The following is a 17,151-nucleotide window of genomic DNA, read 5'->3' as shown; positions in this document are numbered from 1 at the left end:
AATCGCTCCTGTGAAGCACGTGAAATGTTTTACTACACTAAAGATGTTAGATAAATATGAGTTGCTGTTGAGACCAGTGTGGAGATTTGTGAGGCATTGGCAATTATGAGGAGGAAGTCAATGGACAGTGGGGAGGTACCAGTAGATTGGAAACAGGGTAATGTGGTACGCATTTTCAAAAATTATAACAAAACAGGGACAGGCAACTGCAGACTCATTAGTCTTACTTCAATTTGGTGCAAAATAATGGAATCAATTATCAGGAGTAAACTTGAGGACTATCTGTACAAAAACTAAGTAAACAGCAGTCAACACAGCTTTAGTTGGTTGTTGCAAACTGTATGATCTTGTGTGTTTATACTTCCAAAGGGCATTTGGTAAAAATTTTGTTCCCCGCCACATCACCCACTTCCATCCTTTATTCTATCCCTCTGAAACCTCAATCCATGCATTTATTATCGCATAGTTGTTCTTTTCCAACACGTTTTACTGGCTTCCATACTTTTACTATTTATAAACAAATCAGCCAGAATGTCACAGCCCATGTCCTCACTCGCACTAAGGTCCACATTTCCATCCCCATACCCTCGCCATGTTCCATTGGCTTCCTCTGTTCAATAGAATCAACTTTTAAAATTCTTATCCTCACCTCCAAATCCCTTCACAGCCTCATTCTTTGCTACTTCTATGAGCTCCTCCAGCCCTACGTCCCTGTATGCACCATTTGGTCCTCCAACACCAGCCTACTTCTCATTTTCCGTTCTATCATTGATGACCTGCCTTCCTCACCTCAGCCCAACTCTCTGGAACTCCTTCGCCCAGAAGTTCCATCTTCCTATCTCGCTCCCTGCCTTCCCAAACATTCCTACAGAAATGCAAGTTGTTGTTAAAATTAATTGCACAAAACTTCAGATTACTGATCTAACCGTTTAGCCTCTTTTATCCAGCCCTGGCCAGTAACTTTTCTCATATCACATTCCTATGATGCTCCATGGAGTATTCCATCATCTACATGAATTGTCACAATCTTCAGTCCTTTTCCTAACAATAATTTGTGTTTCTTTTAAAAGGTAAGTTTTTGGGGACGATTTTCCCACTGGAGGCGAGATGGAGGCGGATTTCAGTTTGGGTGGGTTTGAAACTTGCCTCCACTGATGGGAAAATTGCAAAATTTTGAAACCTATGATTGTCCACTTGATTTCAGAGGTGTGGGATACCCTTGCTCAATTAGTGTTTTGGGACTGAAACTCGCATCTGTTGGCAGCACTTTTCCAGTCTGATTTTATGGCTTCTTGCTCCCTTGGCTCACTCCACAGCATTGCTGCTTCTCCTGCACCACCTCCAACATCTTTTGAGAAACCTATGTCCAATTCCAAGGCAAGGGCCTACCCGAGGTTCTCAGATGAGGCGCTGCAAATGTTGTGTGAGGGAATGAGAGCTAGCATGGAGGTGCTCTTCCACTCATCTCGGAGGAAGAGGCCTGCCAAAGAAACCAAGGCTGTGAGGGTACAGCTGGCAAGGGATATAACCTCCAGATCTGTGTGCAGATTGGGAGACTGCTTCTGTGTATTGATGAAATGCCATCCCTGTTGGAAAGCATTAAAATGATTTGAAGCCAAAACATTGGCGTTATGCCATCTGTTCTTTCGCCTTAGGAAGCTCCACATTGCGGACACCGCCACACTTGCGTTGTCTGGTTGGTGGCTTGAGTGAAAGGAGGCCAGAGAGTCATGTCCATTGTCAATGAAGTCCTAGGATGAAGCCAAGGACATGTGCCAACTTGGGCAACCTATGCAAATCTGGCCATGATAAGTTCATCCCTGGCAGCCATGTGCTCGCATGCTGCCACTGCCGCTGGTCGATACACCAGCGCTCTGACCTCCTCCTGCTCCTCCTCCAGATCCTCCTCCTCCTCTTCATCTGAGGAGGGCTGGAACTGAGCCGCTTACTCATCAGGAAGCTGCAAGCCACGATGCTGTGCGATGTTGTGCAGTGCACAGCAGACCATGACCATTCTGGAGACCCTGTACGGTTATACTGCAGGGCTCCACCTGATCGGTCAAGGCAACGGAAGCGCATCTTCAACAACCCAATGGTCTGCTCTATGATGGACCTGGTCGAAGTGTGGCTGGCGTTGTAGCGCTCTTGAGCCTCGTTAGCTGGCCTCCTGATCTGCATCATTAGCCACTTCTTCAAGGGATTGCCTTTGTCACCAAGGAGCCATCCATTAATTTGGTTTGCTGGATTGAAAAGCGGAGGAACATTAGAGTGCCGCAGGATGAAAGAGCCATGGCAACTTCCACAGAACTTGGCGCAAACATGCAAGAACTCCTCCTTGTGGTTACACACCAGCTGAACGTTGAGGGAGTGGAAGCCCTTTCGGTTGACAAAGATAGCTGGGTTGTGATGGGGTGCCCTAAGGGCCACATGTGTGCAGTCTATGATGCCCTGCACCATTGGCATGCCTGCCATATTTGCGAATCCAACCGAACGGGCAGTTATACTTGCTTCATCCCTTGTGAACTGGATGTAATTGTGGGCCTTAGCAAAAAGGGCATCGGTAACCTGGGTGATGCAACTGTGGGCGGTTGACTGGGAGATGCCGCTGATGTCTGCTGATGATCCCTGGAAGGAGCCTGAGGCAAAAAAGTGAGTGTGGTGGTGACTTTGACAGCCACTGGTAAGGGGTGTCCACCCGTTCCTCTGGGCACCAGGTCTTGCTGCAGCAGGCCACAGATCTCTCGGACCTCTCGCAAAAGTCTCAGCCTCCTTTGGCACTGCTGCTCACTCATGTTGAGTCGCCCTTTGTCTGTAAACCCTCTGTGGGGGGTATCTCCTGCGGTGAGGTGCCTCGATGCGCTGGTGCCTTCTGCCCTGTGCAGCATCAGGTGGCTGAGCAGGAGGTTGGGGCTCCTGCTGATGTTGCTGCTGCCCTGGATGGTCCTCATCCTCATCTGAGGTTCATGGTGAAAGAAAATGAATGGTTCCCATGCTGCTTGTAGATGCCTCCTTTGGGGAAGCGCTCATTGCAAGCGGGGAGAGGGTCTTCCAAGGAGGTCCCACAGTTGATGGAGTCAAGCTGCAGCACCTCCGACTTTTGAAGGCCTTCTAAAAGTGCTGAGACCTTTTAAAGCCAAGGTCTGGCACCTGCAAGTAATCCTTGCTGCAATAAACAATGTCTTGTTAGGCCTGCAGCAGTGAAGAGGCCACTCACGAGTCAACCCGCCAGGTTTACCTGGCATGGTTCAGGAGTTGCGTGGAGCACGCCGAAAGGCTGGGAAATTCACGAGAGCCTCTCAAAATAGGCTTAGAGAGGCCCTCAACAAGTATTTAAGGAAGTTAATTAGCGCAATGGCCAGCTGGAGGTGGGAGCGTTTCCCGACCTCCAAAACCGGCAAAATCCCACAGAAGCGGGTTCCGAACCCGACCTCTTTGAATCTAATTTTCCTGCCTTTCCCACCTCCAAATCCGCCTCCTCCAACCTCATTGCTTGCAGTCTGTTCCACCTTGTCACATTTTTGGGGGTTTTTTTGGGCTAGATATTGTCTCAGGTTCAGTGTCACCAGCCCCCCTGCATAAGCGGACATTGTTATTCCTACAATCCGAGTATATTTTATTCATCCAATATCTAGATAAACGATAGGGAAACCCCGGGATTGGCTGTACACCAGCTAATGCAAAGTATCATGTGCTGCCACGTGATTTTCTTCAAAAGACGGACTGAATATACACCATCTGCCAAAGGCTCAGCTTCTAAACCAACAGATGGTTTTATTTTGTTTGATAACGCTCCCATGAAGCATCTTGGGATGTTTTACTATGTTAAAGGCGCTATATAAATGCAAGTTGTTTTTAAAAAAAATAAAACCGGTAAATAAACAGTATACAGTTTAAAACAGTGAATCATGCATTTCATAATTGTCATCCATACATAAAATAGAGACCTCTTACACTCTATATATAATTTTAAAACAGGAAATTTTTTACACTGAAAAACATGCTGCAGCTTCAATAACTAGTTTCTCTACTGACTGACACAATTGGAAATATACAACTCTTCTCCTGGCTGGAAAGCTGAAACTGACTCATGGGTAAAATAGGCATCCAATAGGAATACAATCTAAACACCTTTGAAGTTATGCTGGAACAAAAGGCTGCATTTCTCCAATCAATATTAAATGTATAGCCAATTTTTGACAATAGCATGCTGCAATGAAATTTGCAGCCATTTAATACACATCGCACCTTAAATTTGCTCTTGTGACACCTACCACAGCTAGCCTGTCTCATCTCTCGAGTTCATGGCTTTTTCTTTGAGAAATGCCTCATCTGACCTTGGGTTTTAATCCCTCACATATTGTTTACAGCAAGGAAGAATCCAAATCAAAAAAAGTGAATGCAGATGTAACATATATTTTTGCTCCACACATATATCAAGTGGATTGTCTAGGGTCCATAAATTGAACTATATTGTCTGAAAGGGATGAATGCCTTTTCTCATTCTACATTTTTATACTCATCGATCACATTAATTCAACAACTTGCATTTATAATAGCACCTTTAGAGTAGAAAATGTTTCACTGTGTAGGTGTAGGGAAACAGACATCCAGCCAAGAGCGATTAGGAGTGATCAAAAGCTCAGTCAGAGGTGGGTTTCAAGAAGGGTCTTACAGGAAGAGGGAGGTGCAAGAAATTTTGAAAAGTGGGATCAAGGTAGCTGAAATTACAATTTTACTTATATTTTTTTCTACCCCTTTGTTTTGGGTCTTCCCTTCCCCCCCCCCTTTCCTTTTTTTCCCCTCTCTCCCACATGGCAGCTGTGTCTCATCCTGCCAGTACACTTCACACCTAATCCTAGCCGTCTTTTGTCTCCACTTGTCCTATTACCATCTCGTCTGGTTTTGAATACCTCTTAATGTCTCTGTTACTTCTTTTGTTCGATCACAGCCCTGCCTTCGATCTATTTTATTTCCTTTCCAGTTTTGAAAAAGGGTTTCGACCCGAAACGTCAACTCTAATTTCTCTCCACGGATGTTGCCTGGCCTGCTGAGTTTTTCCAGCATTTTCTGTTGTTATTTCGGATTACCAGCATCTGCAGTATTTTGCTATCGTAGCTGAAAGCTTAGCTGCCAAAAGTGGTGTAAAGGGAGAGGGAACAGAGAGTTTGTAAAAGTTTATAGAGATAGAAAGGGATGAGACAAGAATTTTAAATATGAGGTGTTGGGAGGACTGGAAGCTGAAAATGGTCAGTGAGGAACATAGAACCAGGAGTAAGTACTTCAGCCCCTCAAGCCTGTTCTGCCATTCAATTAGATTATGGCTGATCTGTACAACTTCATTTACCCACCTTTGATCTACATCCTTTGATACTCTTAGCCAATAAAAATCTATCAATCCCACTTTTGAAAATGTCAATTGACCCAGCATCCACAACATTTGGGGGGGAAAGAGTTCCAGATTTCCACTATATTTTGTGTGAAAAATGTTTCCTGATTCCAATCCTAAATGGCTTCGCTCTAATTTTATGATTCTGGCCCATTGTTCTAGATTCCAGCACCAGAGGAAATAGTTTCCCTGTACTTACATTATTATCGCATCCCTTTATCATTTAAAGACCTCGATTACATCATCCCTCAACCTTTTAAACTCAAGGGAATACAAACCAAGTTTATGCAACCTGTCATAATTTAAGACAGGGATGGGGTTTGATAGGCGAGCTGAATATAAGCAGCAGAGTTTGGATGAGCTGTAGTTTATGGAGGGGGCGAGGTTAGACTGTGACAAAAAGATGCATTAAGGTTTCAGTGACAGTGAGCAGAGGCAGGCAATTTTCCCAAGGTGGAAATGGGAAGTCTTTGTGATGGAGAGGATATGAGGATATGGAAACTCGAGACGATAACACTTTCACAGACCTTAGAGAAGAAAAGATGGTTGGAGAATGGGCAGTAGTCAATGTCATGCATAATGTGAACTACTTTCAGTTCAAAGTCTGCTTTCAGATAGTTTCCATTGCTGCATCCCTTTCCCCCACCCCCCAGATTAGTACACTGTGAATACAAAAATCCCAGTACACCCGTATGTACCGTACTAAATAAAAATCCAACACAATCACCTTTGCAAACATCTCAATCAGAAATGGCCTTTTTTTTAAAATATTTTACTAAAAAATCTTTTTTCCTGTTTTTGAATTCCCATAGTTCTTTAAGTCCAAGTATATACTTTTGAATCCTTCAAACCTAAAGTGGCCAAAGCTTCCATGGAAAATAATGAGAATTCAACAAATATCCAAACAGAACAGGGATGGGCAATAAATGCTGGCCATACCAGCGACGCCCAGATCCCATAAGCGAATTTAAAAAAAAACCACCCTTTAGTCACAGGGCAGGTTTTTGTATTTACCTAGTATCAAAAAGTACACATCCTTTGTTTTATAAAATTAAACTTTACTAAATCTCAATGTAATGAATCAGTCCGTGCCAGCATGCAGCAAGACCTGGACAACATTTAGATTTGGGTAGTGGAAAGTAACATTCATGCCACACAAGTGCCAGGCAATGATTATCTCCAAAAAAAAGTCTAACCACCTTCCTTTGACATTCAACGGCATTACCATCGTCAAATCTCCCACCATCAGCATCCTGGGGGTCACCATTGACCAGAAATTTAACTGGACCAGCAATATAAATACTGTGGCTGCAAGAGCAGGTCTGAGGCTGGGTATTCTGCGGCAAGTGACTCACCTCCTGACTCCCCATGGTCTTTCCACCATCTACAAGGCACAATCAGGAGTGTGATGGAATACCTGGATGAGTGCAGCTCCAACACCACTCAAGAAGCTCAACACCATCCAGTACAAAGCAGCCCGCATGATTGGCACCCCATCCACCACCTTCAACTCTCCAACTAAATATTGGGAAGAACAAAGCCATTGTCTTCGGGCCCCAGCACAAACTCCGTTCCCTAGCCACCTCTCCCTAGCATCTATCTGAGGCTGAACCACACTGTTCCCAACCTTGGTGTTATATTTGACCCTGAAATGAGCTTCCGACCACATATCCGTGGCATAACCAAGACCGCCTATTTCCACCTCCGTAACATTGCCTGTCTCCGCCCGTCTCAGCTAATCTGCTGCTGAAACCCTCATCCATGCCTTAGTTACCTCTAGGCTTGACTATTCCAACGCACTCCTGGCTGGCCTCCCACATTCTACCCTACATAAACTTGAGATCATCCAAAACTCTGCTGCCCGTGTCCTAACTTGCACCAAGTCCCATTCACCCATCACCCCTGTGCTCGCTGACCTACATTGGCTCCCGGTTAAGCAATGCATTGTTTTCAAAATTCTCAACCTAGTTTTCAAATTCCTCCATGGCCTCGCCCCTCCTTGTCTCTGTAACCTTTAAAAATGTCACAGACCACTATAAATGGACTAGTTAAAACTTTGTGTTCACCCATTAAACTCATAAATAACATTTTGGGAACTTAAAAATTTTACATTTACAGAAAAAATGTCTGCCTAAAGTCACAAGCAAGATATTAAATACTCCATCATAAGTTATATAAAAATTAGCAAATGCAAATTAGTAGTGGTCTATACTGACAAAATTAGCACACATATTATACCTTAGCCCAAAGTAGAATTCCTCGCCTAAACCACCTTTCCTGGCAGTTCATAAAATTAATCCTCTTAGATTGAAAATTGATCTTTTAAGTTATTATAATATGTATATTTTTAAAAGTAGTTTGTTTCAACAATTCTTTTGCTCCCATTATACAAGTCTGAAGACAGTGGTTTTAGGCACTTATTTTCTGAGAATTGCATAAATACAGTGTGAAATCCTTTGGCTCTTTTATTGTAAGATATCCGATGCTCTATTTGCATTCATTTTATAAAGCTTTATTCAGATTTAAAATTATATATTCAAAATTATTCAAGTGGATTTATTCACATTGATCAGTTTTTCCAGAATCAGGATCATCAGTAGGGCTTCTCTTTGTATTCTTCCAAAATTTCTTTTCTATCCTTGGCCGTTGGCATACCAGGGTTAATACCATTTTTTCGTCTTTGAATCATTACGTTGTTCTTCAAAAGGAAAAAAAAGTTTCAAAGTAAATAATTTCCACAAAACTTGATTCAAGATACTACTGTTCATGAACTAACTGTTATGCTAGGAGATGCACAATAAATTTACCATGGTTGCATCCTTGGTCAATGGTTATTGGTGAGAGTTAAACAAATCATAATTCAGGGATTGAAACTGACTGTGGCAATATATTGCAAGTCCTGCATCACCTCCGACAGAAGATCCTGGAAATGGCAGTGTTACGAGAAGGCTCCTGAAGAAGTTTCCACCTACATCTGTGCCGAGGGGTGGGCAGATTAGCTTGATTAGAGAATCCAGGCTGATGTGTCATGCAATACTACACTGAGACCAGCCAACTTATGAGCTGCATCTGAAAGAACATCAGCTACAAAGAGTCTTCTGATAAATTCTATGAGTCAAATCTTCAGTCACACTTACCCAGAATTTCCTACACATTTTATACCTCAGAAAATAATGGCTGCACATATCTTTGTTGTAACTGTTTGCTTCTAGGCACTTCCTGGAGGCATCAGTTTCCTTTAAATAAAAGTGAAGTATTTGTCACATCAGTTAACAAACTTGGTACAGTATAATAAAATGACTGCTGGAGTTTAACAACGCTCCTACCTCAAGACATGGATTAATGTCTTCATCTCTTAACTTTCGCACATTTCCAGGCATTCTGAGTTATCTTTTTACAGCGCCTGGCATCAATAAAAGTTGTAATAATATTAACCAATCTTACCAATAATGTGACAGTTAGTTAGTGCTCCTCACAAATTGTGGAAAACTGGTTAATTTACTGAAAAGTTAATCAGTAAATTTCATGAAAAGTACACTGCGTTTAAAAATATTTCATTTTTGTATCTGTTCTTGAACCAGACCTGCCCAACGTGTTGGTACAGTAAACCTAAACCAAACAAAAGCTAGACTAATAAATGGAGCAGGTTATACGGTTGCTCCATTAGCGAGTGGGCCACACATAATGGGTGCAATAGGGTACTGCTGTTATTACAACTGTGCTCTCAGAAAAATATATAACCTATTCTACTCAGTAAAATATAGCAGGTAGAGGGAACTGAACATTAGTCCGTCGGTTTTTGGGAATTTTATTTAAAATAAAATCCTCCCCTTTGTCAAGTACACTTGAAATAAAACATTCAAATTACATAATCACTTTTCAAAATGGGTCATTTGGATGAAAAGGAGAGTAATCCAGTGTCTTAATCTGTGCTGATCAAGATGGGGGTTGATGGTAGCAGTTAATGCAACATTTCACCAACAACTACTTACATTTATATAAAACCATTAATGCAGTAAAACTTCCCAAGGCACTTCAGAGGCCTGAGCTGGAGATGCCCAAAAGCTTGGGCAAAGACATGGGTTTTATGGTGAGTCTTAAGGAAGAGAGGGAGGTGGAGCAGCAGAGGTTTAGGGAAGGAATTCCACAGCATGGGACCTAAGCAGCTGACGGCACAGCTGTCAATGGAGGATACGAAGAGAGGAGTATGCACAAGAGGTTAGTTAGAGGAAGAGAGAGGTGGATGCAAGATGTAGGTGTATGTGAGGAGGTTACAGAGATAGGGGTGAGCAAGGCCATGATGGGATTTAAATATGTAGATGAGGATTTTAAATTGGAGGCATTGGAAACCAATATAGGTCAGCAAGGACAGAGCAGATGGGTGAGCTGGACTTAATGCGGGTCAACAGGGGCTGAATTCCTCATTAAGTTGGTTCACCACAACAATGACAGTATCACATTAAAAAAGTGTTTTGCTGACTTTACGTCATATTGTATGTGTCCAAAATCAGCTATTGCCATTTTATTAACATCCTAGGAAGTTCACACTAGTGTGTAACATGAACTAAATTAATAACATGTGCCATAAACAACACGTGTATGCGTAGAACCAGGAAAAGTTATTGTTCCTGCCACAACCATGCACAATCTATCAGACCACTCAATTCATTAAATCCCTGAAGAAAGGTTCGGCAATGCCTTTTCCATCCCCCAAAAGTAAATCAACCAGAATCAACTTCAGAATACGTGGCTAACCTTGCATCCTTACAAGTTCACTCAATACTACTTTCCAAGATCAACCTTAAAAAGTAAAAGTAAAAAAATTAAAATTAAAAATAAATCGGAACCCACAAAGTACAATGTCAACTGAATGTTCTCCCAAATAACAACAGAAAATGCTGGAAAAACTCAGCAGGCCAGGCGACATCCGTGGAGAGAAATTAGAGTCAACGTTTTGGGTCAAAACCCTTTATCAAGACTAAAGAGGCACAGGGAATGAAATAGATTAAGAGGCCGGGCTGGGAGAGAACAAAAGAGAAGAGACATTAAGAGGTATTCAAAACGAGACGAGATGGTGATAGGACTAGTGGAGACAAAAGACAGCTCTAGATTAGAATGTTCTCCCAGCTTCCTTTCATTATTTGGTCCACAGAGAGGATCATAAAGTTAGATTAGAGGACAAAAAGGGTGTTCCCGAGACCCCCTTCCCAGGATATATCTTATCCAATGGTGATCCTGCTGCAGTGAGAAACCCTGGTATAGATTTCAACAACAACTTGTATTTATATAGCGCCTTCAACGTAGTAAAACATCCCAAAGCGCTTTATAGGAGCGTCAAACAAAATTTGACACCGAGCTACATAAGGAGATATTAGGGCAGATAAAGATTTGGGTTTTAAGGAGCGTCTTAAAGGAGCAGAGAGAGGTAGAGAGACGGAGAGGTTTAGGAAGGGAATTACAGAGCTTAGGCCTTTGGCACCTGAAGCCACGGCCACCAATGGTGGAATGATTAAAATCAGAGGTGCTCAAGAGTCCAGAATTGGAGGAGCGCAGTTATCTCGGCGGGTTGTAGGGCTGGAGATTACAGAGCTAGGGAGGGGCAAGGCCATGGAGGTATTTGAAAACAATGCTGAGAATTTTAAAATCGCAGCATTGCTTAACCAGGAGCCAATGTAGATCAACGAGCACAGGGGTGATGGGTCAACGGGACTTGGTGCAAGTTAGGACACAAGCAACAGAGTTTTGGATGATCTCAAGTTTACGCAGGGTAGAACATGGGAGGCCGGCCAGGAGAGCATTGGAATAGTCAAGTGGAGAGATAACAAAGGCATAGATGAGGGTTTCAGCAGCAGATGAGCTGAGGCAGGGACAGATTCGGGCAATGTTATGGAGAGAGAAATAGGTGGTCTTAGTGATAGCACGGATATGTGGTCGGAAGCTCTCTCGGGGTCAAATATGACACCAAGGTTGCGAACAGTCTGGTGCAGCCTTAGACTGATGCTAGGGAGGGGGATGGAGTCCGTGGCTAGAGAACAGAGTTTGTGGCGGCGACCGAAGACAATGGGGGGAATTTTCCCAGCCCTGAGGAGGCGGGTTTGGGGGCGGGACTGCTGGGAAAATGGCAGAAACTGGGAGCGACTACCAACCCCGCTCCCAACCCGCCTCTGTGCCATCTTCCCGGGAGGCGGGTCCCCGAGTCGCGCAGGGACCCGTCTCCTCGAGGCAGGAAGGGGATTAGAGCCAATTAACTGCCTGTTAACAGGCAGTTTTGAGGCCTTTCCCCATTTTACGCCTGCAATTGAGGGCTTCCCGACGGCTGTGAACCTCGCCTGGGTCAGCGAGGCGAGCAGTGGGTCTGCGGGGGTGAGGGGGGTCGACCTGTCAGATGTAGAGGTGAGTGATGGGTGCAAGTGTGGACAGGTAAGTATGAGAGTTGAGTGAACACTTTTGATGGGGGTGGATAAACAAATCAACTGTAACTTAATAAAACTTTAAATAAAACTTAACAAATTAAATTAAAATTTGGTTCCCGGTGGTGATAATGCACTCCAGTCCCTGCGGTGCCCACCGGTCGCAGAAGGCCTCAAGCGTGCCGGTGGACACCGCATGCTCCATCTCCAGGGCCACCCGGGCGCGAACATGGCCGCGGAACAGAGGCAAGCAATCGGGCCGAACGACCCCCTCGACCGCCCGCTGCCTGGAACAGTTGATGGATTTTTTGGCCAGGCCCAGGAGCAGTCCTATGAGGAGGTCCTCCGATCTGCCCGCTCCCCTCCGCACCGGGTGACCAAAGATCAGGAGCGTGGGACTGAAGTGCAGCCAAAAATCGAGGAGCAGCCCCCTCAAGTAGTGAAAGAGGGGCTGCAACCTCTCACACTCCATGAAACATGAGAGTTGAATGTACTCTTTTGATGCATACTTAAACATACTGGGGGAGAAATTGGGTGAGTAGCGCCACTTGTTAGCGCCTTAAGAGGCAGGCAGTGGCTGTAGCGCCACAGGCTGCGCCTCCCGCGATATTGAGTCGGGGCGATAATGGTGGCGTTAGCCTTTTGCGCTGCGCCGCCACCGATGACGTCATCGGTGTGCGCAGCGCCCCATTCGCGCCCCGTTCACGATATTTGGTTGCAAACGCCGCAGTTGCACCTTTCGCTACCCGCGCCCGGTTCACGGGGCCTTACTGTGCCGGCAGCGGCGCAAGTTAAGGTGGAGGTGCGGGGCGGCTGCCTTTTTCGGCGGCCGCCTGCCAGCACCTTCGTCCCCGGCCTCCTGACCCCCCCACCCCCGTGGCATTGCCGGCTGTTTCCCGAGAGCCCGGCACTTCTCCTTGGTGCCGGGCTCTTTTGCCGGCATTCGCGATCGGGGATCGCGCTGTTGCAGGCCCCTCCCCCTTAACAATGGGAGGAAGGCCTGCAGTACCGCAGCGTGCCATGCCGCAGCGTGTGGCGCTGCGGCACGTTGCGCTGCGATATTCAGTTTCAGCGCCCTAAGAGGGACGCGGAGCGCCTTGAGCCTCGCCCCATCTCCCTCATGGGGCAATGAAACTGAATATCTGACGATCGCTGAAGACTTGAACGCTGCGCTCAATCCTGCGCTCAGGCAAACTTGGCGCCTCAACCCAATTTCTAGGCCCTTGTCTGTAAATTAATCAAACTTCAAATAAAACTTAAACAAATCAAATTAAAATTTGGTTCCCGGTGGTGATAACACACTCCAGTCCCCGCGGCGCCCACCGGTCGCGAAAGTACTCAAGCGTGCCGGCGGACACCGCGTGCTCCATCTCCAGGGCCACCCGGGCGCGAACATGGCCGCGGAACAGAGGCAGGCAATCGGGCTGAACGACCCCCTCGACCGCCCGCTGCCTGGACCAATTGATGGGTTTTTTAGCCAGGCCCAGGAGCAGGCCTACAAGGAGGTCCTCCAACCTGCCCGCTCCCCTCCGCACCAGGTGACCGTAGATCAAGAGCATGGGACTGAAGTGCAGCCAAAAATCGGGGAGCAGCCCCTTCAAGTAGTGAAAGAGGGGCTGCAACCTCTCTCACTCCATGAAACATGAAAGAGAGTTGAGTGTAAAGTTTTTTTTTAAAGTTTCCTTATGTTTGTTTCTTTCTGCAGGCTTCAATCTCAATGGCAGAGATGACAGAATGGCTGCTGCAGTCTCAGATTCAGCAACCATCTGCTTTAGGGAAAATAGCGTGGGTTCGTCATACGTCGCTGGGGGCGGGTCTAGAACCCGGAAGGCAGCAGTCCTGCCCCCAACTCGTCTCAGCTGGCAAAATCCAGCCCAATGGCTTCGGTCTTCCCAATATTTAGTTGGAGGAAATCCGTCTGTCTCTACCTCTCCCAGTATCCATTGAACCTTCCCTTCTCTCCTGATGCCCGGTCTCTGGTTTACCTTCTCTCCCATTCCCTTATTGGTCTAGTCTTGCCTTCTGTCCCTCTATCCTATTCCCTCTTTTTCTCCTACTCAATCTCCCTCCCATTCCCCCTTATTCTGTCTCCATTTCTCCCCTATCTGTTTGCCCTAATAATTCCCCTGCGTCCCTATTTGCTCTAATTTTCCCTATTCCCCATCACCTCTCCTCTCGATACGCATTTCCTTTCTTGCTCCCTTATTCTCTCTCCCTGTCCCCATTACCTTCATGCCCTCTCTTCCCATATCCTGTCTCTCATCTTCTCTCCCACCAATTTTTCCTACCCCTCTCTCCCCTGTTCCCATGCTCGCTCTCTTATATATCCCTTCTTCCTCCTCTGATAGCCCTCTCCATTATGCTAACAGGAGGAGAGGGAGGCGAGAGGTATGGGGTCTAGTAAAAGTTAGCAAAAAAGAGAGGGATACCCCAAACCATTCATCCAGCCCTCACCTCTAACTCCATCTCCCTCCCTGCTTCCATCTCCACCCCTCAGCTCCCTCTCTCCTTTCTCCACCCTCCCTCCTCTGATCTCCTTCTCCGTTCTTCTTCGCTACCCCAATAGCCCTTTCTTCCTTATGCCTAGTTTCTATATTCCCAATACCTCCTTCCTTCTCACCCTCCCTCCTCCTGCCCTGCTCTTCTCTACTCCCTCCTCCCCTTCAGCACTCCTCCTTCTTTCTTCCTCAGCCATGGCTCAGTTGGTAGCACTCTCGCCTCAGTCTGTAGGTTGCGAGTTCAAGTCCCACCCCAGAGGCTTGAGGTACTGAAGGAGTGCTGCACTGTTGGAGGTGCCGTCATTCAGATGAGACATGAAACTGATTATCTGGTCATTATCACATTGCTGTTTGTGGGAGCTTGCTGTGTGCAAATTGGCTGCCGCATTTCCTACATTACACAGTGACTACACTTCAAAAAGTTCTTAATTGGCTGTAAAGTGCTTTTGGACGTCCGGTGGTCATGAAAGGCGCTATATAAATGCAAGTCTTTTTCTTCCTTGCCCTGCCTCTCCTCTACCTCCTCCTGCCCACATCTACCTCCCACCTCCTTGTCCTTCACCTCTCCTCTACCTTCACCCCACTCCCTTCTGCCCTCTTCCTATTGCCTGCTGCCTCTCTTCTACCTCCTTCCCTCATCTACTTTCCACCTTCAGCCTCCACCTCTCCTCTACCTCCACCTCCACCCTCCTGCCCACCTCCTCACCCTCCGCCCCATCTCCTCTACCTCCTGCCAATTTCCTCATCCTCCGCCTCTCCTCTACCTCCACCTCACACCCGCCTCCTATTGCCCGCTACCTCTCTTCTACCTCCTCCTGCTCTTATCTGCTCTTATCTAACTCCCACCTCCTTACCCTTCACCTCTTCTCTACTTACACCCACACCCTCCTGCCCTCCTCCTATTGCCCATGCCTCCCCTCTACCTCCCACATCCTTTTGCCCTCTACCTCCACTGCCTCCTGCCCTCCTCCTAATGCCCTCTACCTCCAGTTTCTCTTGGCATTTACTTCTCCTCTGCCCCCACTCCATCCGGCCCTCCTCCTCCACCTCTCCCTCCACTTCCTCTTGCACTCTCCCTCTCCTCTACCTACTGCCCTCCTCTTGCCCTCTACCTCACCTCTACCTTCACCCATCCTATTTATTGCCCTCGCCCTCCTCCTATTGGCCTCTGCCTCTCTACCTCCTGCCTTCTACATCTAGCCTTCCACCTGTCCTCCCGCTATTGTCTCTGCCCTCCCTATTTTCGCTGCCCTCCCCGCTCCCTCCCTATTGCCGCTGCCCTCTACTCTCTCCTACTTCCACTGCTCTCTATTGCCAGTCCTCTCCACTCTCTATTGCCGCTGTCCTCTCTCCGATTGCCGCTGTCCTCTCCACTCTCTATTGCCACTGTCCTCTCCACTCTCTCCGATTGCCGCTGTCCTCTCCACTCTCTCCGATTGCCACTGTCCTCTCTCCGATTGCCGCTGTCCTCTCTCCGATTGCCGCTGTCCTCTCCACTCTCTCCGATTGCCACTGTCCTCTCTCCGATTGCCGCTGTCCTCTCCACTCTCCGATTGCCACTGTCCTCTCTCCGATTGCCTCTGTCCTCTCCACTCTCTCCGATTGCCACTGTCCTCTCCACTATTGCCACTGTCCTCTCTCCGATTGCCGCTGTCCTCTCTCCTATTGCCGCTGTCCTCTCCACTCTCTCCTGTTGCCGCTGTCCTCTCCACTCTCTCCTGTTGCCGCTGTCCTCTCCACTCTCTCCTGTTGCCACTGTCCTCTCTCCTGTTGCCGCTGTCCTCTCCACTCTCTCCTGTTGCCACTGTCCTCTCTCCTGTTGCCGCTGTCCTCTCCACTCTCTCCTGTTGCCACTGTCCTCTCTCCTGTTGCCGCTGTCCTCTCCACTCTCTCCGATTGCCGCTGTCCTCTCCACTCTCTCCTGTTGCCGCTGTCCTCTCCACTCTCTCCGATTGCCGCTGTCCTCTCCACTCTCTCCGATTGCCGCTGTCCTCTCCACTCTCTCCTGTTGCCGCTGTCCTCTCCACTCTCTCCGATTGCCGCTGTCCTCTCCACTCTCTCCTGTTGCCACTGTCCTCTCTCCGATTGCCGCTGTCCTCTCCACTCTCTCCGATTGCCGCTGTCCTCTCCACTCTCTCCTGTTGCCGCTGTCCTCTCCACTCTCTCCGATTGCCGCTGTCCTCTCCACTCTCTCCTGTTGCCGCTGTCCTCTCCACTCTCTCCGATTGCCACTGTCCTCTCTCCTGTTGCCTGTCCTCTCTCCTATTGCCGCTGTCCTCTCCACTCTCTCCGATTGCCGCTGTCCTCTCCACTCTCTCCGATTGCCACTGTCCTCTCTCCTGTTGCCTGTCCTCTCTCCTATTGCCGCTGTCCTCTCCACTCTCTCCGATTGCCACTGTCCTCTCTCCTGTTGCCTGTCCTCTCCTATTGCCGCTGTCCTCTCCACTCTCTCCTGTTGCCGCTGTCCTCTCTCCTGTTGCCGCTGTTCTCTCCACTCTCTCCGATTGCCACTGTCCTCTCTCCTGTTGCCTGTCCTCTCTCCTATTGCCGCTGTCCTCTCCACTCTCTCCTGTTGCCGCTGTCCTCTCCACTCTCTCCTATTGCCGCTGCCCTCTCCCTATTGCCGCTGCCCTCTCCGATTGCCACCGTCGCCGCCGCTCTCTCTCTCTCCCCGGTCTCTCCGATTGCCGCTGCCCTCGCCCTGGTGCCGGTGCTCCCTCTCTCTCGCCTCCACCCCTCTCTCTCGCCTCTTTCTCTCCTTACCTCCGACATAAGGACACATCAACGAGCGACGTCACCGCCAGCCGCGCGCTCTAATATGAGCGGAACCTAACCTGCTGGCGGGAACCCGCCATTG

General features: G+C 47.5%; 1 protein-coding gene across 2 annotated transcripts; it reads right to left on the bottom strand.

Moving 5' to 3' along the window:
• Positions 1-7,882: 7,882 nt before the first annotated feature.
• On the bottom strand, positions 7,883-17,146 carry chchd7 (coiled-coil-helix-coiled-coil-helix domain containing 7). 2 transcript variants are annotated; one of them, XM_085992974.1, is made up of 5 exons: positions 17,058-17,082; positions 10,142-10,186; positions 8,713-8,789; positions 8,524-8,622; positions 7,883-8,084 (listed from the first exon to the last, which is right to left on the bottom strand). In XM_085992974.1, exons 3-5 carry the CDS (start codon positions 8,764-8,766, stop codon positions 7,980-7,982), a joined length of 258 nt encoding a protein of 85 aa, XP_085849100.1. In that variant the 5' UTR covers positions 8,767-8,789; positions 10,142-10,186; positions 17,058-17,082; the 3' UTR covers positions 7,883-7,979. The 2 variants fall into 2 exon arrangements, with proteins under 2 accessions (XP_085849100.1, XP_085849099.1); XM_085992973.1 differs by lacking the exon at positions 10,142-10,186 and having other exon boundaries at positions 17,058-17,146.
• Positions 17,147-17,151: the final 5 nt, after the last annotated feature.

Source organism: Somniosus microcephalus, chromosome 7 (assembly GCF_052327205.1).
Source record: "Somniosus microcephalus isolate GS21.2 chromosome 7, FLI_Smic_1.0, whole genome shotgun sequence".
In the NCBI taxonomy this organism is placed as follows: domain Eukaryota; kingdom Metazoa; phylum Chordata; class Chondrichthyes; order Squaliformes; family Somniosidae; genus Somniosus; species Somniosus microcephalus.
Note: the sequence above shows the minus strand (reverse complement) of the source record. Positions and strands in the feature narration are given on the sequence as shown.

Excerpts from the sequence above, each read along its gene's own strand:
- chchd7 (XM_085992973.1), bottom strand. The coding sequence starts at position 8,766 with ATGCCTGGAAATGTGCGAAAGTTAAGAGATGAAGACATTAATCCATGT. Across the intron at positions 8,623-8,712 it reads ACATTAATCCATGTCTTGAG|GAAACTGATGCCTCCAGGAA; the intron begins GTAGGAGCGTTG and ends TTTTATTTAAAG. Across the intron at positions 8,085-8,523 it reads AAATGTGTAGGAAATTCTGG|AACAACGTAATGATTCAAAG; the intron begins GTAAGTGTGACT and ends TTCCTTTTGAAG.